Raw genomic sequence first — 22866 nt, 5'->3', positions numbered from 1 at the left:
GAGGCTATAATTTCTGCAGCCTACTCCGTAACAACAGACTACCTGAATGCCTTTTTCTTGTCTCGCGTTTCACTCTCCACACCGCTGTCTTCGGATAAAAAATCATGTCCTGAGATAATGTTGTCAGACACTTTCAGTAACAATCTGAGCCTGTAAGTAGGGCTGGATGATTAATCGAAAAATAATCGTAACCGAAATTCAGAGCCTATAACCGACGTAATTTTACCAAGTCGGTTATTTCGGTCTTTTAATCCTATTAATATTTCCGCGGCCACCCACTGTGTGTTAATGTACTTTCCCCTTAAAACATATTACGGCCGCCGCGTGTGTAGTCACGTGACTCCGCCCCGTCGAGTCTGCGACCATAGGTGCTTTCCGATCGGATAGTACTTGTACTTTTTAGAGGAAAAGTACACTTCTAAGCAGTTCTAAGAACTACTCTCCCCCAAAATCTTTTTTCCCGTTTGTATTCCCACTGGCCAAGTGGCCATAGGGACTGGTAGGAGGGGTAAGGGAGCGACGCAAGCACGGCAACGGTCTTTATGGCATCGTCACTAGACCTTAGTGTCACATACAACAACAACAAATGATGCTAATACTTGTACTTGTGTGTGTGTGCGTGTGTGTGTGTGTGTGTGTGTGTGTGTGTGTGTGTGTGTGTGTGTGTGTGTGACGACCTGCGAGCCACAGGACACGGTTGTGGAGTTTAACTCCGAAAAGACAGTTAACCACAGGTTCCCTTTAATCTTATGATGGACATTTATTATTTATTTTCTACATTTTTAGGAAACTTTTTTTTTTTTTACATTAAAACTTAAATTACTTTTTTATAAGACGTTTTTATTTCATTGTAAAATCTACTGTTGTAGATTTCAGTCCAGTTGTTTGAAATATTTAATAAATAAGCATTCATTGCTATCTGTGTGTTGTTTCCTTATTTTAGAATCACAAAGATAGGATTATGCACTCTTTCATTAGAAAAAATAACCGTGAACATATTTACAGTACAAGAAAAGAAAAAAAAATTAAAATAATCGTTCAATAATCGTAATCGAGGTAACTTGTTCGATTAATCGTGATTATGATTTTAGCCAAAATCGTCCAGCCCTACCTGTAAGTAGCAAAAAAAAAATCACTTTTATTCGTCATTGTGATCTCGCTCAATACTGGAAGATTTTTGGTCACATCAGTCTATTAGACACAAATGTATGGGGAAATGGGACCCAGGTTAAAAAAAAGACGGTAGTTACCCTTTAACTACAAATCCCGTAACTTTGCGCTAAATTAAAATCGATGCACCGAAGAGAGCAAAGAAGAAATAAACAATAAAGTTGTTAGGTGGTAGAAAATGTACATTGTAGGTTTCAGTTTGCCCATGAATAAATGCTGCTCAAGACCAACATTTGAGGTTGTGGTTCATAATTGCCATGGAATGAAAGATAGGTTTGGTCTGTTTAACAACTTAACATTAATTACACACTTCAGATGAGTAATCCAATACAAGAAATTGTTGAAAATAGCATGATTACATTGCTGAAGTCATTAAATTTAAGCAGTCCTCAATAATTTGTCTCAAACATAGTTTAACCATGTCATATGATTTGCTACTTCAGTACACTTTAAGAAAAGATATTACTGGGACCACTACATATGAACATTTAATATCCAGGAATTCAGATTATTGACAACACCGCTTACTTTCCCTGAAACAATTTAGCCACAATTAAGCACATAGACCTCACAGTCCCGCCCACAGCCGGTTCCTGAAGTAAGAATGCCATTGGTTTTCTCCATAAGGATTTAGACTATCAGTTATAATGTCTAAACCAGGGGTGGCGAACCTGTGGCTCTTGAGCCGTATGCGGCTCTTTGCCTGCTCCTTTGAGGCTCTTACTGTGTGGCTGGGGGCTGTGCTATTGGTGGATTTATTTATTTATTTTTTTTTTACTTTTTGAAACATTTCAGATAAGTACAAAAAAAAATGGAATGCACTTGCCAATACATTTGCCAATTATTTTAAAATAAAAAATAATGCAGCAGAGTTTTGAGGACAAATTCTGCAACCCGAGGAAAAAAAAGCTGCCACAGATCACCTTCCTCATTAACCCTTTCACTGCTGAATCAGATTGTTTGAAAGCCCCTCTAGTGACAAACAAGTGAAAGAGTCGCTTCGGGTGGCACAACCGAGTTCTAGCAAGACCTGAAAAGGATTGTGGCTAACAAAGACTGTCAGGTTTCCCACTGAGTCATTCTAAGTAAGAAAAAAAACTATGAAAACTGCTATGTATTATGACTGTCATCAGATCTGGAAGTCACTGTTGCAGTGTGGACGTGCATGTGTTGTGTGGCTTTTTGCTATGGTGCGGGTTTTTTTGTGGCTCTTTATGCTGAACTGGTTGGCCACCCCTGGTCTAAACCATCCAAGGTAGACTCACCACGAGCTACGAGGTTGTGAAACGAAAGTTTCTGCTCCTGTAGAAGCTAGAAGTCTGTATGAAATCAACCTTGTTTTAAGAAAAACATGTTAGCTGCGATCTTATGGAGAAAAACTACAGTACCCATAACCCTAAGCGCAACAGCAACGTCTCTGATTGGTCCAACTCGCTGTTACCATAGAAATGTTAGCGAACGGCTAGAGCGAGCTTCTACCATTGAAGTCTATGATAGTTTCTGTACCCGGTCTTGTAGCTTTCCTTTTTTTGCCGTTTTCAAAATGTTTTTTTGCGCCGAATCAAATGTTTCATGTTCACTATTCGTCTTGTAGCTGGTTGGCTTGGTTACAGGCTTAAAACTCTATATATAAGCAATTTTGGAAACGTCAATAAAACAGTTGAATGGGGGTAAACAATTCCAGAACCAGAGCCATTATAAAAGTGGGCGGTCACTGTTGAGTTCTATTGACCATACATGGTCCAGCCATATACTACGTTTCAACTTAGTCTTGTTAAAGTGAATAGAATATAATACTGCATACAGAGATGGAAAGTAACGAAGTACAAATACTTCGCTACTGTACTCAAGTAGATTTTTCAGATATTTTTACTTTACTTTACTATTTATTTTTCTGCCGACTTTTTACTTTTACTCCTTACATTTTTAACACAAATATCAGTACCTTCTACTCCTTACATTTTACAAAATTGGTTCGTTACTTTAGTTTCAAATAAATTCAGTGGAGTACCGTTATTATTTTTCGCGTCATCAATACCGAATTCAATCTAATTGGATGGGAATATACGTTGCACTTGACGCACCACTACAAGACGACTCGACAGATTCGGCGGCATTCATTCGCGGCAAATCATTGCAGCTTGATGGCGGCAACGTTAGCCCATAGTAGTATGGACGGTGACGTGATTGAAAATGAAGAAAACGGAGATCCCAGAGATTCGAAATTGTGAGCCTGACATATTACATTTATTATTATTAGCACTCCATGTTCAAAGATTTACTAGCTGTCAGTTCATTTCGTATACGCTGCTGCCATCTAGTGGTTGTTGGTTGTAACTCTAAAAGTATGGGGATCTTCTTAATTACTGTAATAATTGTCTGTTTAGTAATATTTTATCCTTTATTTTCTTTCCAGAAGACATATTTGAGCACATGTAGATTCCTTTAAATGTTAAGGGGAAAATTAAAAAAGAGAAACTGGATCTGTGAATTCTCACGGAATCACAATTGAATTCATATCTTGCTACTCAGTCAGAATCTTATTAACCTGGAGTCCCAGTCTCTGTCACAATACTCATCTATGTGATGTTTTAGGCCTATTGGCAGACATCCATTTAAAATGTAGGCAGTGGCATATAAAGAGCCTTTTTTTCCATGTCCGCTGAAGTTTCTCAGCTTGCACTCTTGTAACATTTGTGTGGTCCAGGTAGCTTTGCATAAAAAATGGTTGTCATTCGCAAGGCTACTTTTACTTTTATACTTTAAGTACATTTCCCAGCCTGTACTTTATTACTTTTACTTGATTAAAGAAGTTAAATCAGTACTTCTACTTTTACCAGAGTAGTTTTTAACACACGTAAAAAGTATCTGTACTTCTACTTGAGTGTGGGAAGTGAGTACTTTTGCCATCTCTGACAGCATATTATACCTTTGACCGTGAAAACTGAACACTGTTACCTGCTTTGTGTTCGTTGAAAGTTGTGTCTTGTTGCTGTTATTAGATTAATGTTATTGTTATGTGCTGCTGCAGTTATGCGTTTAATTACCACACCATGTGAAGAAGCAGATTTGTCATTAAAAACTCTTGCTGTGATTTAACATCCTCTCTGCCGCTGCTTCCTGCAGCCACCAGAGAAGGAGGGCGGGCTGGCTCGCCAGGTAGGAAACAAGACTGAATGTGCCTTACTGGGATTTTCCCTTGACCTGCACCGAGACTACCAGAACATCCGCCGCAAAATTCCAGAAGAGAAGCTGTTCAAGGTCTACACCTTCAACTCTTCGAGGAAGTCCATGAGCACCGTGCTAAAGAACCACGATGGCAGCTACCGAATGTACACCAAGGGGGCTTCTGAGATCCTGCTCAGGAAGTAGGTTGACTGCTGCTGCTCACACAGCTCTGTGCGCAGTTAGATGATGATCACATAACTCTTTCCTGTGGTTCCAGGTGCTGTAAGATCCTGATAGAGCACGGCAAGACCAAAGCCTTCAAACGTCAGGACCAAGAAAACCTGGTGAAGAAGGTGGTTGAGCCAATGGCGTCAGAGGGCCTAAGGACCATCTGCCTCGCCTACAGAGACTTTCCTACCACTGACGGAGAGCCTAACTGGGAAGACGAGGCCCACATCCTCATCAACCTAACCTGTATTGCACTGGTTGGCATTGAGGATCCTGTACGACCTGAGGTATGTCAGCCCCTCTTTTTAAAGAGACACAGGGAGGCAACCGGCCAATCACAGTAAAAATACTCAGACTGCAAGTCACTGCTCACAGAATATCTGAAGAGAAGCTCCTTGAAACAACATGGTCCGTTCTTATTTTAAGACTCTTTAGTGTTTGATGTAAAATTACTTCATGAGGCTTTTTCACTCATAAAATCATGGCTTGTATTTTACTTTAGCATCTTAGAGTAAGTGGGCATTCACACAGCCTGCATCGGCCGGTGCGGCAAAAACGCAGGTCTTTCCATTTATTTTGAATAAGGTAGTGCGTTTAGGCGGTGGGGTTTGCCGCAGGGGCGAAAAGTTAAGACCGACTCAGCTTTTGGAGAAACGCAACCCTACGTCACGCTGCAGTGGCAAATCATGTAACCGGCAATCAGACTTGTCGGTGTGTTTTGAGGCGGTGTGAGAATCCCGTACAGTAAAAAGGAAACATCACTGCCTTTATTGCTGCCACAAAAAGTTTTAAAATACTATGAGGGTAAAAACTTGCACTTGCTCTGTCTCGATCGTCTCTTTTTCTTTGTGAAATAAAGCTGCCTTCAAAAAAACGACAGTAATTGTGAAATATAAAGTCTACTTGTGCTATGTTGGGGGGTTAAGTAACACAACAAGACGTCACACAAATGGGCCTTTCAATGACACAACACTGCGGCAAATCGTCGAATCGCTTTTACTGGTCTGAATGTAGCTCAAGGATGAATGACTACTATCTGTGCTGATATTTAGCAGAGGTGTCTGCAGGAAATGGAGGCCAGGCAGTGACATTTTCTTGGAGGAGAGATGTTATAATGACAGTGAGGGTATTCAAATTTTGTTCTTTTGTTCTCATCAGGTACCAGAAGCAATCAGAAAGTGCCAGCAGGCCGGGATCACGGTCCGCATGGTGACCGGAGACAATATCGATACTGCCCGGGCCATCGCCATCAAATGTGGCATCCTGCAACCTGGAGACGAATTCCTGTGTTTGGTGGGCAAAGAGTTCAACCAACGGATCCACAACAGCCGGGGAGAGGTCAGACACACACATCTAACACTCCAGATAGGGCTAGGCGATACAGAGAAACCAAATACACGATATTTTTGACCAAATACATCAATGACGATATTATGACGATATATATATTGTAGGGTTGACAGTTGGTGCTTTAACAAAATATTTTCACAATGAGATTTTAGATAAATAATCGTCCATAATGTGGATATAATGGCTAGGTGGGTAAAAGCAAATAACAGAACAGCTAGAACAGTCTGGTAAGTTCAGAAAATTACATCACTTTACTGTATTGCAGCTTTTTTAAATCAGGAAAAGACAACGCTTGTGCCATATGACGATATCCACAATCTTTGACGATATCTAGTCTGATATCACGATATTGATATAATATCGATATATTGCCCAGCCCTAACTCTAGATATAATTACGCTCTAAGATTTCTCCTAGCGCCACTTTCAGATAATTCATCATGCTGCTTCTCCACTGTTGAAGAGCTTTGTTTAGCTCCGCTCTGGGCAAATGAGCAGAGCTTCAATGTCTGCCTCAAGGGCAAATTGTAGCATCCCTACACAAGGCTCCACAATCTGCCTTTTCTTTTAAAGCCATAAAAGAATGCAATAAGCTCCCCATCAATCTGAAAACCTGCACAGATTTACATGTTTTTTCCCAGAAAGTTAAAAAATGGATTTTAAGCAACCAGTCTTGTCAGCATTAATTTGACATTTATTAATAACTTGGGATATATGTATATACTGTACATATGTATGTATTATTTTAATATTTGATCCTATGTGTGTGTATATGCTTATGCCTGTGTGGCCCATTAATAGTGGAAGTAATAGGTTTTCCTCTGTTTTTTATTGTGTCCTTGTACCTGCCCTTTACCTGCCAATAAACTAAACTCAGGACAACTTTATAATTAGTTCCTACTGGCAACACTCTAAGAATAGTTAAATCAGTTGGTTCATATTGTGGCTATAACGAACACTGCAGCCTCATTTTTAGCTGTTTAATAAAAAGTGATTTTCCATGTCAGACTGTTTTATTTGAACAGTTTCAGGTGCCGGATTTTTTTCCTGACCAATAGTCGACCCTCGCTAACCACTGGGAGCATCGTCCAGAAGAGAACAACAAACTTAGCAGAAAGAAGAGCTTAAAATGCAACTAGCCTATTTATTTTTTTTAGGGCTGTCAATCGATTAAAAAATTTAATCTAATTAATTAAATACTCTGTGATTAATGAATCTAAATTAATCGCATACATAATTAATGGTGCCTGAACCGATTTTAAGAAAGTAAACAAAGAAAAGAAAAAAAAAGGGTACTAAACAACAGTCGGTGACATTAAAGAACGGCTTGTTTATTGCTAAGGCCATATGGTCAAAATTAAATGATTTAATAATAATGTATAACAATAACAATAACTTATTTCACTAGTAAATTGCTGTTGAACGACAAAAACAACCACCAGATGGGAAAAGTACATTTACAATAACTTCAAATGCACCACGAGACTGTAGTTTACTAGTTTCATTGAACGCACCGTCTGTGTTGTTTCTCCGACGGCAGCTGCAGATTGTTACATACCGGTGTTGAATCCTCTACAGTAAAACACAGTCAAACTTTACACCGTTCAGCGTTAGCTGTCAGCATTGTAACCGTGTTTAATCCAGCTACTAGCTAGCGGTAGGCTAACGTTAGCAGCTGTTAAATGTAAATGTTCCAGTTAATGATCCAGGCAGCACATTCTCGTCTCCCTCCTTCATTTTACAGTCCAATGGTGGCTAGAACGGCTCCGGGTCAAACGTCAATATGGAATGGATTAATCTGTTATTTTTGCAAAAACCTTATATATATATATATATATATATATATATATATATATATATATATATATATATATATATATATATATACATATAAGGTTTATATATAATGTTTTAACTGTTTAACTGATAGTATTAATTGATCAAAATTCTTATTGTCGGTTAAACAGTTAATCATCAACATTAACATTTCAGCAGACTTTTGTCATTTTTTTATTTCCTGCCACAGACGATGTTCTCGCAAACCCCTTTGCTTCTCTTTTGACCCCTTTCAGAGGCATCCACCACTGATTTACAGGACCCCAGCAGGACATCAGTCAGATAAACTGATTAGATGAATGTTTCGCAACTAACCATGGAAACAGAACGCCATCTTGGGGGGTTTAAACAGATGTGATTACAGCTTTTTGAGAAATGAGTTTTGTGTGTGAATAAATAGCAGCAGGGATGTGCTGCAAAAGAGATAAGCTACCGACCTTGCCATGTCAGCGATTCCTACAGCTTTATTTTTATGTCTTCTCTCTATCTGTGCAGATTGAGCAGGAGCGTCTTGATAAGATTTGGCCAAATTTGAGAGTCCTCGCCAGATCATCTCCAACGGACAAACACACTCTGGTCAAAGGTTAGACACACTTTAACCAGGTCACGACAGACAGTCAGACAGACGTAGGGGTTAGACTGACAGGGGGATAGAGATAGGAAAGGCAAAGGGAAACATATTTATACTGTGCAATTTATACATGAGGCAGTTTAAAGCACTTTACTTACATGTACTGTATACATCAAAGTGAATAGAAAACAAACTTTAGAAGAGTGAATTAAAGGAAATGTGAGGTGAGCATATATAGAAATTCAGAGGAAAAGACATGAAAACCAAATAAAAGTGATAAACACAGCAGGGGAAAAATGGGTTTAAGCCAATTTTAAAAGCGATCAGAGTTTGGGCACATCCTCATTTGGTCCATAAGTGTGTGTCTCTGTCTCTCAACATCTCAGGTATGATCGACAGCACCGTGCTGGAGGAGAGGCAGGTTGTTGCGGTAACTGGAGACGGAACAAATGATGGCCCCGCCCTCAAGAAAGCAGATGTTGGCTTCGCCATGGTAACGATTGTAGCTGATGTCGTCACACTGCTTTGTAACATTTACAGCAGCGTAAATTACAAAACCGTAAATACAGTAATCAGTACATAAATGTTAAAAAAAACAAACGTTTTTAACCAGTTAACTCGTTCATGTGAGCTGATTTAAATGACAATAAGGTGTGAACTTATTTGTAAATGTAATATGAAATAAATTATTCAGATATCAGATGCATATTAATTTGCCACGTTTTGAAGTTAATGGAAGATAAACAAAATTAATGTCCAAATAACTGTTGGACAGCCTGTCTGTGGCCCCGTCCCTCAGACCTTTATTCTGACATTTTTGTTTCTATCAGGTTTTGATCCAGAGCAGCCAGGAGGTTAAAGGACAAACAATTCATTATTCTATTAATTTTAACTTATTTGATGATGGATTCTTCTTTTTGAATCAGAATCAGAATCAGAAAGGGCTTTATTGCCAAGTACGTTGTACATACGAGGAATTTGTCATGGTGTTGTTGGAGCATGAGCTCTAGGTTGTTTTGCTTGCACCAGGTCACCAGGTGGTCAGCCTCCCACCTGTAGGCGGACTCGTCTCCATCAGAGATGAGTCCGATGAGGGAGGTGTCGTCCGCAAACTTCAGAAGCTTGACGGACTGGTGACCGGAAGTGCAGCTGTTGGTGTACAGGGAGAAGAGCAGAGGAGAAAGAACGCAGCCCTGGGGCGATCCGGTGCTGATGGACTGTGAGTCAGAGACGTGTTTCCCCAGCTTCACATGCTGCTTCCTGTCAGACAGGAAGTCAGTGATCCACCTGCAGGTGGAGTCAGGCACACCAAGCTGGGAGAGCTTCTCCTGAAGCAGAGCCGGGATGATGGTATTGAAGGCAGAGCTGAAGTCCACAAACAGGATCCTGGCGTAGGTTCCTGCGGAGTCCAGGTGCCGGAGGATGTAGTGGAGGGCCAGGTTGACTGCATCATCTACAGACCTATTGGCTCTGTAGGCAAACTGCAGGGGGTCCAGGAGGGGGTCGGTGATGGCTTTGAGGTGTGAAAGCACAAGGCGCTCAAAGGACTTCATAACCACAGAGGTCAGGGCGACGGGTCTGAAGTCATTAAGTCCTGTGGTCCTTGGCTTCTTGGGGACAGGGATTATGGTTGAGGTCTTGAAGCAGGCTGGCACGTGACATGTCTCCAGTGAGGTGTTAAAAATGTCTGTGAACACTGGAGACAGCTGATCAGCGCAGTGCTTCAAGCTGGATGGGGAGACAGCATCCGGTCCAGCAGCTTTCCTGGGATTCTGTCTCCTAAAGAGTCTGTTGACGTCCCTCTCGTGAATGGAGAGAGTCGTCACTGAGGTGGGAGGGGGGGTGGAGGTGGAGGGGACCTTTAAGGAGGGCATTGGTGGGGGGGCCCAGGACCCTGCTGAGGTGGGCGAGGTGGAGGTGATGCACAGTGGCTGTAGCTGTAGGGAGGTGTCGTGGGGGATGGTGTCAGGACTGTCCTTTTGTCTTTCAAATCGACAGTAGAACTCGTTCAGGTCGTTGGCTAGGTGTCGGTCATTGAAGGAGTTTTTAGGCTTGTAGTTGGTGATCTGCCTAAGTCCTTTCCAGACAGTCGCAGAGTCATTAGCTGAGAACTGGCGTTGGAGCTTCTCAGAGTACCGATGTTTAGCCTCCTTCACTGCCTTGCTAAATTTGTACTTTGACTCTTTAAATCTGTCTTTGTCCCCACTCCTGAACGAGTCTTCCTTAGCCAGCCTTAACCTTCTGAGTTTGGCTGTGAACCAGGGTTTGTCATTGTTGTACCTCACCCTGGTGCTTGATGGAACACAGCAGTCCTCACAGAAGCTGATGTATGACGTCACAGCCTCTGTGTACTCATCCAGACTGTTGGTAGCAGTCCTGAACACATCCCAGTCAGTACAATCCAAACACGACTGGAGATCCTCCACAGCCTCACTGGTCCACTTCCTTGATGTCCTCGCTACAGGTTTGCAGAGCTTTAGTTTCTGCCTGTAGGCGGGGATCAGGTGGACCATGACGTGGTCAGAGTGCCCCAGTGCAGCACGGGGGACGGCGTGATAAGCATCCCTGACTGTGGTGTAACAGTGATCCAGAATGTTCTCCTCTCTGGTCGGGCATTTAATATGTTGTCTATATTTAGGGAGTTCATGAGTGAGGTTCCCTTTATTAAAGTCACCAAGGACAATAACTAGGGAGTCCGGGTTGGTCCGCTCCACACACAGTATCTGGTCGGCAAGCATGCGCTGCGCGTCCTGCACGTTGGCCTGCGGTGAGATGTAAACACCTACCAGAATGAATGAATGGAACTCACGGGGTGAATAAAAAGGCTTACAGTTTATGATGAAATACTCCAGGTCAGGAGAACAATGCTGCTGGATCACTGTCACGTCGTTGCATCAACCGCTGTTGATGTAGAAACAGATTCCTCCACCTTTAGTTTTGCCAGAGAGGTCCGTGTCTCTGTCCGCTCTGAAAAGCTGGAAGCCTGCCAGCTGCAGCGCAGAGTCCGGTATTATTCCACAGAACCACGTCTCCGTGAAGCACAAAACAGCAGATGAAGAAAAGTCCCTGTTTCCCCCCAACAGCAGTTGTAATTCCTCCACTTTGTTGGGCAGAGAGCGCACGTTAGAGAGGAATATTCCAGGTAACGGTGTGCGTGATCCTCGCTGGCGGAGACGCACCAGCGCACCGGCCCGTTTCCCTCTCCTGCGGCGTTTCGCTGCGTGAGCAAAGGTGAGCGCACCTTTGACCAGAATGTCCAAAATTTCCAGTGAAGGGAGAAGAAAAGTGGGAAATAAGTCTGATGGTGTTGTTGCCCTGAAGTTCACGAGCTCTTCACTTGTGAATGAGATACGGGTACCATCGCAAGAAACAAAGTTAAAACACAAAACAAAACAAAACAGAGCGCTCCAACACACCGTGTCGCCATTCTGCGGCGCCATCTTGGTTGATCTTCTTCTTTTTGGTTTTTATTATTATCATCTCATCCACTTTATCGATTCCTTTCAGAAAGATTTAATTGATAAATTAAATATCCACTCTTCCAAGTCTTCCAAAACCCCATTCCATCATTGTGCTTCCAATGTCAGAACATGTGGGCATCCAGTGTGGGGATCCACTGAATCAGAAGAGTCCTGAACACCCCTGGGGTCCAGGTTTAGTGTAAACTTTATGTAAGCTAACCAACATGCTGCGTTCTGCAGGGCATTGCGGGGACGGATGTGGCAAAGGAGGCATCTGACATCATCCTGACAGACGATAACTTCAGAAGCATCGTGAAGGCTGTGATGTGGGGCAGAAACGTCTACGACAGCATCGCCAAGTTCCTGCAGTTCCAGCTCACGGTCAATGTGGTCGCCGTCATCGTGGCTTTCATGGGAGCCTGCATCACCCAGGTCAGAGACACTGACAGGCACTGCTGCTGCCTACATTAGTGGCCGACATAATAATAGTAGCGTTTGACACTCTACTAGCCCAGTCTAACTGACAGTGGGGACCTATTTTTCACCGGGCATGTCTGCGCTACGTTGGAGGCGACTCGACCATCATGAACAATCGCAGCCGTTTATGTCAATGCTTGATATTCCACCACTCGCGTCGCAGCGCCCCAGAGGTGTGCGTAAAGTGGCTCTTTGCTCCACTAAAAGGAGTTTAATTACAGAGAGCTTGGAGTGGAAGGTAGATACTAGCTTAATAATAACGTTAGTTCTTTCAAGTACTTGTAGAGACAATAAAATCTGCAAGTCGCACAGACAAGACGCTCCGCTTCTGAGAGGCTACCGGTGTGGTATGGGGTGTGGCTGAGGACGGAACACAGCACGCCTCTGTGAAAAACAGGGGTTAGAGACCTTGTCATCACATTGACAGTTCAGACTAACAGGATTTCTGCTGAAGTTGATATCACTTATTCCCACGCACCGATCAGAGTTTGGCAACATTTTAATTAAAATAGGGTTTCCGCTGGGTCTTAAAAAGTCTAAAAAAGTATCACATTTAAAAATAAAAATTATAGGCCTTATTTTTAACAGGTCTTAATTTTCCTATGTCAATGCAACGCTACCTCTAATGCTCACTGAAACTCTCCCACAGTGCTTTAGAATGTTTTTTGTTTTTTTTATTCTGTGGTGTTGTAGTTCTTTCTGTCGCTAGTCCAAATATAATTCGCTGTATTAGGACTACAAACGAGACCAACATGCAACTTATATTGCAGCCAATCTAGATACCAGTCCTATAATGCCAGTGAGCAAATTGGAGAATTGTTGACAATGTTTCTGGACTCTGACATCCGTCTTTTTTTTTTTGGTTGTTGTGAGGATCTTAAATTTCATTCAAAATGCAGGGCTCAACATAAACAATGGCCCGATGGCCCGGGGCCAGTAAAAACGTATGTCGGGCTAGTTGATTGGCCAGTCAGGCAGACTGTGTTCCATCCTAAAACATTAGGTAGATCATTTAAATTAAATTAGGTAATAAAGTAAATTAAGAATAAGGGCCTTCCAATTGGCCCGTCAGCTAACCTGGACTTTAAAACAAGAAAAAGTCTTTTACATTAAAAATCTCTTTTATAACATGACAGATAACATATAAAATACAGGACACACAATCACTGTAACCTCTAAAAGTCAAATACTGTCAACCAAAAAACTCTGAGACTCAAATACTAAATTTAGAAGATAATTCTTACAGTGGTGCTCATAAGTTTATAAAGCCATGCTAAAGTTGACTAAAAAGAGGAATACAAAAATCATCTTTTGGAAATTGATCTTAATGCCTTAATTAAAAAAAGAAATCTCCAATCTCTAGGTATGGTGAAGGGGATGTGATGATGTGGGGCTATTTTGATTCCAAAGGCCAAGGGAACTTTATCAGGATGCATAGTATCCTGGATCCATGAAATAATTGGCCTTAAAAAATTAAAATCTGCCTGCCTCTATGGGAATTTTAACATAGGGGTGTACTTACTTATGCCCCCTGTATTTTAAGGAAGAACATTTATTTATTTACGATACATTATTCATTCACAAAGAAAATTGGTGTCCTTAAAGGTTGGATTTTTCCTATTTTTTTAATTAAGGCATTAAGATCAATTTCCAAAAGATGATTTTTTTATCAAAAAACTATCAACTTTAGCATGGGTTGTTAACTTATGAGCACCACTGTAGTTTAAAGATTTGTGATGATGTAAATATTATCAAATCCGATGTTTTAATTTGAAAAAGTTCTGAAATTCCAAGATGGAGCTTGTGGTTTCTCTGCTAATAGACACTGACAGTATATCTGTGTGTGCGTGTGTTTCAAGGACTCTCCTCTGAAAGCTGTGCAGATGTTGTGGGTCAACCTCATCATGGACACCTTCGCTGCACTGGCTCTCGCCACCGAGCAGCCAACCGAGGAGCTGCTGCTGAGGAAACCGTACGGTCGCAACAAGGCGCTCATTTCCCGCACCATGTTGAAGAACATCCTTGGACACGCCATCTACCAGCTAGCCGTAATCTTCACCCTGCTCTTCTATGGTCAGCGAACACAACCACAGCTACATTATCTGAAGCAGACTTACTTAAAAAATCCTTAAAAACCATTAACTTGTGTATAGAAAACATCCAAATATCCTAATTACAAGGCACTTACTAATTAATCGTATATTCATTATTGTTTAAATGAATGGGATTTTTTATGTAAAAACATGAAGATTAAGTTGATTAACACACCTTTTTCTATTGATACATGTATTTGACAGGGACAGTGCATATTAATGAACATTGCTGTAAATATGCCAGAATTAGCCAAAAGGCTAGTTTTCAACTGTAGTCTCTGCTAAGTACTAGTGCTTTGACCCTCCCTTTCACAGGTGAGAAGCTGTTTAACATTGACAGTGGCAGGGACGCCCCTCTCCACGCCCCGCCTTCTGAGCACTACACCATCGTGTTCAACGTGTTTGTTCTGATGCAGATCTTTAACGAGATTAACGCCCGCAAGATTCATGGCGAGAGGAATGTGTTTAAGGGCATCTTCAATAACCGCATCTTCTGCTTTATCCTCCTGGGAACCATTGTCGTACAGGTAACCTGTGAGAGGCGAGGCAATCGTCATACCTGGTCAGGGTCACAGTGTAAAGTTACCATAGACTGTAAAACTGAATGTATATGGACGTAGCCACTGTGACATAACCTATTGGTTAAAGCACTTCTGCATAGAGCTTAACGGTGTGATTTCGGAAAATCCCATTAATTTTCTCTATAAGGACTTTGATTATCAACCATCATTTCTGAACCATCCAGGGTAGCCTTACTACGATCTACGAGATTGCGAAACGATGGTATAAGCTCCTGTAGAAGCCAACGGCCACATCTCTGATTGGTGGAGCTCGTTGTTACCATAGAAATGTTGACCGCACCTGTGAACTGCTAGTGAGCTGCTACCACTATGATTGTTTATGTACATACACAGTCTTGTAGCTTTGCCTTTTTTTTCAGTTTTCAAAATGTTTGACGTTGACAAATGAAAGGTTTTATGTTCACGTTCATCTCTCAGCTGATTGGCTTGGTTCTAGGCTTAACACTTTCATATGAGCAATTTCTGAAACGTCAATGGAGCATTTCAATAAGGAAATTATCTTCCGGTACCAGAGCAGTTCAAAAAGTGGTCACTGTTGAGTTCTATTGGCTTCACTTTTCAGGCCCGGAGGCTGTATCCACCTCTGTTGAAGATTCCCTGTATGATGTCACCTCTCTTTCCTCCTGTAGATCATCATTATTCAGTTTGGTGGTAAACCATTCAGCTGTGCTGGTCTGGCCATCGATCAGTGGCTGTGGTGTGTCTTCCTGGGTTTCGGCAGCCTCCTGTGGGGACAGGTGAGACACTTTAACCATCATTTCAATAGTAAAGGAGGGGAGATAGGGATGACCTGCAACAAAGGTTCTAGCCAAACTGGGGTGTTGTGATTACATGGTCAGTATCTTAAAACCCACATTTACTACCAGGCTGCAAATTAACAATATAATTTCGCATGAATGCTGAATAATGATTTGAACTTTATAGGCTATTTGTGCAGTAGTGACTTTTAACTTGCGGCCTACATCTTTCTTCATCGCTCCTGTCATGCCCACAACAGGGCGCTGGTATGAACTACGATCTGTAAATGAAACTCATTCAGGGTTCATACGTTTTGAAAAAACCTGGAAAAGTTATGGAATTTGAAAAATGCAAATTCCAGGCCTGGAAAGGTTTTGGAAACAAAAAAAGACCCAGAAAGTTTTGGAAAAGTCATGGAATTTGTTTTTAACACAGCATAATAATATGTGATTAATAAATGTATTTTCACGTCGTCCTAACCTCAACGTTCTCTTCGGGGCGCGATATTACGAATCCCACTATGAACCACATACATTGTCATTAATTTTATTGTTAAACCTCTGACTTAAACTTTAACACAGATTTTTATTCTTATTGTATAATGTCGACTGACATTTTCAGGAATACATAGTCATGGAAATTTGCCAAAAAGTCATGGAAAAGTATTGGTTAAAATGCGTATGAACCCTGCTCATTACTTCTCCAGAGGTTTCACATGTAAAACCTTCCAACAGCTTGCTGCGCAATTAAGTCCGTTCACACCAAGAATGATACCTATAAACTTTGACGACATGAGCATCCACACGGCTGAACGATAACGTTGTGTGAATGTTGGCGTCAAGCACGCACTGCACGCTCCAGATGATGATAATACATAATACACTGATACAGCAGACCTTGCAATGTAAGATTAAAGAAATATCTGTAGTAATATTCTACATATTTGTGGATTCAGGTACATTTTATGAACCAAAAAGGCAAAAAATGCGCACAGAGCTCAAGAGAACATCAACAATCGTCATGGGTGATGCTAAGCACCGTACGGAGCCACGGTCCCGCCGCAAAATAGCCTCGGGAAGGAACTTGTTTTGTTGGAACAACATGTTTGTCAAAAGTTGTTTTAGTCGAGCAACAGAAAACTCAGATTGGACAGATAGTCTAGCTAGCTGTCTGGATTTACCCTGCAGAGATCTGAGGAGCAGTTAACCACAGTCCTCAGAAATCCACCGGAGTTTAAAATTCCAACACAAAGAAAGCGGAAGGTAACAGACATCCGGCCGAAAAGAGTGACATGTGGCAGAGTTTCAGGCGGCAACGGAGCAATCCCGGAAGTGGAACATTGTGGATATAGACTACCGGCAGTATAATAAAATCCAAAACACAAGATTCACTCTCAGTGGTTTCTGTGACATTAGAAATAGTTTTTAAGTACTAATGTCACGCCACGCCACTGACCACCTGTGTGGAACCAATCTCTTCGCAGTGTCATGTTGTAAATTTAGATGGATTTTGATTATCTGTCAGTGTTTCTATCATTCATCAAATCGCTCTGAATCGTTCTTGGTGTGGACAGCCCTTAGTTTCCTCCCAAATTATAAAATAAATATTGTAATGAAGACCTGGTTCTCCGTGCAGCTGATCATCATCATTAGACAATAAAAACTGTCTCCAAAACTCCAGGGGGTTCAGGTCACAGAGATGTTGAGGAAAAGGATGTTTGTGTCTGTCCCCCTCTCAGCTGGTAACCAGTGTCCCCACTAGCTGGCTGAAGTTCATGAGGCTGCCAGGTCAAGGCATGCAGCAGGAGGAGATCCCTGAGGGTGAGCTGGATGAGGCCAAGACTCAGGAAGAGATCGACCACGCTGAGAAGGAGCAAATGAAGAGAAAGAGGTGGCTCCGCAGCTACAACCGCATTTTGACGCAGGTATTGTTTCACCTTTGAAATTCCATCTGGGTCCTACTCTCATAGCACTGTCCACTCTGACTATGATGAAGAGATTCAGGATTGACAAAACAAGGTCTTGTCTTGTTCTCATGAACCCAATATCGTGGATGGTCTCGTGAGCCGAGTGTCTCGTCACACCTCTATTTACGATATGTGCTGCCTGCTCTGATATGCGTTTCAGAGACACTTATTATTATGATCCGTAGTCAGAACAGACAATTTAGAATGAGAATAAGACCAGGATAGAAAACACTAAAATGTTCCTTTAACATAAAACCCTGAGCTGGCTGTTTTTCCTCATCTTTCAGACTCGTGTAGTGGATGCCTTCAGACACAGCGTGTCTCCCCGCAAAGGTCTGGAGAAACCTGAGTCTTGCAACTCCATCCACAGCTTCGCAAACAGCCCGGAGTCCTGCATGGAGGACTCGGTTTCTCAGGGCCCCCTGATCGACGAAGATGATGCTGCTATCGATGAAGTGGTATGAAGATTTCATATCATAATTTTATCAGTTATTAGTATTCTCTGTACTGTTCAAATGTGCTGAAAATGTTTAAAAAGTAATTATACAAAAACTGAACTGATTTCACCAAGTTTTATATTGAAAACCACAAATCAAATTATCAGCACTATGCACTTTTTGTTTGCATAAACATTAAATTATAATACTGAGTCAGATCTAGTCTTTTACAGAAGACCACACTTCAAAGGGTGATTTAGCCATTTTTCAACCTGAACCCAAAGTTCCCATGCATTTGTTTCTAAGTAACTAACGTGAACAAAAATCTTTGAAATTGGTCCAGTATTGAGTGAGAAGGCTGTATCGGATGCGCTGGGTAGGATTTCTTCTCCTTTTTGGCTGGCAGTAGTCATCTGCGCTGTGAATGGTCACTGCAGAGCTGATGGTCTGCAAGACGCAGTATATGGACCTAAGTGTTAGGATCCTTCTGTAGCTGGAGCACAACGTTCTACAACTTCAGCCTGTCCACATCCAAATGTAACATCTATGAAAGCTGTGTAAAGTGTAGCTCGGCATTCCGTTGGCATAATTCGGGCGATATGGAGAAAACCAAATATCACGTTTTTTTTTGTTTTTTTTTGACCAAATACCTCAATGTCGATATCACAGTGGGTAAAGGCAAATAAAGGAACAGCTAGAATAGTCCGCTATGTTGAGAAAATGACATCACTTTACTGTAATGCAGCCTTTAAACTAGGAGTGGACAACGCATCATGTCATATTGCCATATTACCATATCCAAAATCTAAAACGATATCTAATGTTGTATCACGATATCAATATACTGTAACATCGATATATATTGCCCAGCCATAAATGCGCAATTGAAAATCTTTTAGATAACACAAAGCTTCGCTTTCTGTACTCCACAACAACAAACTCCCCAGAACTCCTCTCTCCCCACTCACCTTCCACATCGCTGTCTTCAACGTGTCACCTCGCGAGATTTCAGAACGAGACTTCACCATGTTCCTATAATCAAGTCACTTATACAGCGTTCACACTAAATACTGGAACAGTTTCAAAGATTTTTGTTCACAATTGTCACTTGGGCACAAACAAACATGGGAAAATAGGGTCCAGGATGAAAAATGGAAGGGAAAACTAAAGAACTGACAAAAGCAAACCTCTAAATCACGTCAAACCCAAGCACCAACTGCAGCTGAGGTCAGAAAGTGGAGAGAGAGGGAGCCAAGGTTCCTGTCCTCCAATCAGGCATGACTAGAGCTGAGAGAGAACAACATCAAGAGTCACAGGCATAAGCACTTTATAATCGGCAGGGGGAAGCATTAACACAATCTTAAAGGTGCAGTAAGTGATTATGTGCAAAGATTGTTGATATTTGAACTCAACTGCCAAACAAATACAACCCCCCCCCCCCCCTTCATAAGCTCCGCCCCCCAGATTCACGAACAGGTAACTACTGGCTGGCACATCCAAATGCTGCCTCCCCCCCTCCCGCCCCTACCATCAACTGTCGCCGCCTGTTGCCGATTGGCTGGAATAGTGTTTTGTGGCTCGTGCACTCCTTTCTGTTTGTTTTCCATTTACACAGCCAGGGCTGTATACAGTGCTACTCATGAGTATTGGAACCCCTGCTACAGTTGACTAAAACGAGGAATACAAAAAAAAATTGGAATTTTGGAAATTGATCTTAATGCCTTAATTGAAAAAATTTGGAAAAATCCAACCTTTGAGAACAGCAATTTTCTTTGTGAATGAATAATGTATCGTAAATAAATAAATGTTCTTCCTTAAAATACAGGGGGCATAAGTATAGATACCCCTATGTTAAATTCCCATAGAGGCAGGAAGATTTTTATTTTTAAAGGCCAGTTATTTCATGGATCCAGGATACTATGCATCCTGATAAAGTTCCCTTGGCCTTTGGAATTAAAATAGCCCCACATCATCACATCCCCTTCACCATACCTAGAGATTGGCATGGGTTTATTTCAGTTAGCCTAATAGCTGGTTTGATTTGCATTGACAGATGATTTTATGGAAAGTACATCATGCCAATCTCTAGGTATGGTGAAAACAGTACATTGGTTAAAATCAGTCAATTACATCTTTGCCCAACACCTCCACAGGTGGTATGAATGGCCAAACACACGTGAGCTGAGAGAGACAGAGGAGCGAGAAGATTCTCATCAATGAGAGAAGAGATTCAAAATATGTACAATAACGTTAACGACTTGCATTTTGTAAATTGATCATTTCCTGTAAGTGACTTGCTTTCGTTGAGTTGATAGGTTTGTGTGACACTGACAGACAAAGTCACAGCATGGAGATGCAATTAACCTTGTTGTAGTTGTAAATGTAGTAGCTGGACTTAAAGTTCTTGTTTTGTTTTGTTATTTTGGCATTTCTGTGACTTCTACTAAGGGTAAACTTAACTTTGTATTGCCTAAATTTGGGGGGGGGAATGCTACGTTGATAGTTTTGGGGTGGTCACAGGGTGGTGATTAACTTTCTTGTAGTTGTAAAAGAGCTGAGACCCAAGGGTATTAAATGTAACAGCTGGACTTGAAGTTCTTGTTTTTTTATATGTTCACTAGCTGGGAATAACCCATAAAAAGTTCAGATTAAAGGTTGTACGGATGGCATTTTAGATAAAATAATTAACTGTAACATCGAAACCCTTGGATATCCTCAATAATATGAACTGTGATACTTTTAGTTTTGTTCACATCTTTTAAAATAAAAGTAAACTTTCAAAAAGGAAGACCCGCTGATGATTGGAAAACAGGAAAAATGTTGATTGATTTGATCAATAAAGTCATAGTCCTTAGTGTGTGTGTGTGTGTGTGTGTGTGTGTGTGTGTGTGTGTGTGTGTGTGTGTGTCTCTGTCTGTCTGTCTGTCTGTCTGTCTGTCTGTGTGTGTTCCTGGGTGAAGATTACACAATCATTTCCAGCTGTCATTCATATACGATGACCCACACCTACTGGCCAGAATCCGCTACCTTCTTCCCGGCCTTAACAGGGAGAAAAGGCTGTAACCTGGGTGGTTGAGATCTCTAATGATTCTCTTAGCCTTATTTTAGCAGCACCTGGTGGTGAGCGTGTGGGGGGGCTCGCTTGTAATCTGTCATAGTTGGATCTTGCCACATGCATTGCTCTCCTGAATTTATAGAGCATTTGATATTAAGAACCAATATAGTCAGATGAATCTGGGAGGTCTTGCCCTGCTTATATGTGAATTTAAGGGACTATGTTCTTGGTAATTACAATAATAATTCATTACATTTGTATAGCGCTTTATTATAGTCACTCAAAGTGCTTCAGGGAGGGGAGCTACTCTCTACCGCCACCAATGTGTAGCATGGGTGGGTGATGCACGGCAGTCTTACGACGCCAGACGCTCACCACACATCAGCTCAGTAGACAGGGAGGGGAACATGTTTTTAGTGGTGGGGGAAACCAGAACACCCAGAGAAAACCCATGCAGACACGGGGAGAACATGCAAACCCAGTACCTTCTTGCTGTGTGAGGCCACAGTGCCAACCATCGGGCCACCGTGCTGCTTAAATTATTTTAAGCAGCATATAATTGGCACCCTGAAGAGCATTAAGACATTAAATATAAGGGAACAAGCTGTTCCTTCAATTGGGCAAATTAGAAGCTCTACAATATTGAGTCAAATTGAAGGAGTAAAACATGTTTGGCGACAGTAAAACAAAAAGCAAGCCTCTCCTGTGACAGTTTGGGCTCAACAGGATATAGATACTACAGATCCTTAAGTCAACAAAACCATAATGGTGCTGATTCACCAACAGTCACACCAGGGATGGAATATCCAACTGCCAACGTGACTGAAGCCTCCCATTGGCTGACAGGAGGACTACGCTATATGAGAGTCTTTTTTCCAGATATCTGCACACAATGTGTTTTATTGAGGAAGCCCGGGGCTGCAGTTTGCCCCTTATCTTGAGTCTGCACTGAATCCCCCTCCATGGGCTCACACCCCAGCCCCCTGCTTTTTTTTAATCTTACGCGAGCTAGACAGCATCTTTATAGCTCAGCCATCTAATGTGAACTAAGTAGTCTGGGGTGCTGGGATCGTATAATGAGAATTGTGTTATTAAGGACTGTTATAAAGGTTTTAGAGGCTTTCTTTTATTAAACTTCAGTACTTTTGTATCAACTGAAATCTGGACATAAGCCTCGGATATCAAAAAGTGTCAGATTATGTTATTTATTTATTCTATGATCAAATACTTTTTTTTCTGATCAAAATTAGAACACTTTACTTTTAGAATGTATTTTTGGGTAGACACTGATACTGAGCGATAGCAATTTTGCATATTGTGTGCAATCTTTATGTTCCTCAAGCTAAGGTATCAGAAAACAAGTGCTGATTGGCTACAATGTCAAAACTTGTACACCCAACCCTGACATCAGGTGTGGTTACATGTTTATGTAATATTGGCTTTAATAGACTCATAATACTTTTTGTCCTGAAATCAATAACCTGTTGCAAGTAACAGGGTTCATGTGTTTTGAAAAAACCTGAAAAGGTTTTGGAATTTGAAAAATGCAAATTCCAGGCCTGGAAAGGTTTTGGAAACATTAAAAGACCCAGAAAGTTTTGGAAAAGTCATGGAATTTTTTTTTAACACAGCATAATAATGTGTGATTAATAAATGTATTTCACGTCGTCCTAACCTCAACGTTCTATTCGGGGCGCGATATTACGAATCCCACAATGAACCACATACATTGTCAT

General features: G+C 41.4%; 1 protein-coding gene across 3 annotated transcripts in view; it reads left to right on the top strand.

The window, feature by feature from the left end:
• LOC116048394 (plasma membrane calcium-transporting ATPase 1-like) overlaps positions 1–20542 on the top strand; it is a 32728-nt gene extending 12186 nt beyond the window's left edge. For all 3 annotated transcript variants that reach the window (XM_031297497.2, XM_036001143.1, XM_036001144.1), the window contains 12 exons: positions 4297–4538; positions 4616–4853; positions 5725–5904; positions 8247–8334; positions 8709–8815; positions 12024–12215; positions 14120–14333; positions 14669–14880; positions 15564–15671; positions 17411–17596; positions 17926–18096; positions 20229–20542. In XM_031297497.2, the coding sequence (XP_031153357.1) occupies positions 4297–4538; positions 4616–4853; positions 5725–5904; positions 8247–8334; positions 8709–8815; positions 12024–12215; positions 14120–14333; positions 14669–14880; positions 15564–15671; positions 17411–17596; positions 17926–18096; positions 20229–20237 (1947 nt within the window). In that variant the 3' untranslated portion in view covers positions 20238–20542. The remainder of the gene's footprint in view (positions 1–4296; positions 4539–4615; positions 4854–5724; positions 5905–8246; positions 8335–8708; positions 8816–12023; positions 12216–14119; positions 14334–14668; positions 14881–15563; positions 15672–17410; positions 17597–17925; positions 18097–20228) is intronic.
• Positions 20543–22866: the final 2324 nt, after the last annotated feature.

This window comes from Sander lucioperca, chromosome 5, assembly GCF_008315115.2.
Source record: "Sander lucioperca isolate FBNREF2018 chromosome 5, SLUC_FBN_1.2, whole genome shotgun sequence".
NCBI classification, from domain to species: Eukaryota; Metazoa; Chordata; class Actinopteri; order Perciformes; family Percidae; genus Sander; species Sander lucioperca.
This window is presented reverse-complemented; position numbering and strand designations above follow the sequence as displayed.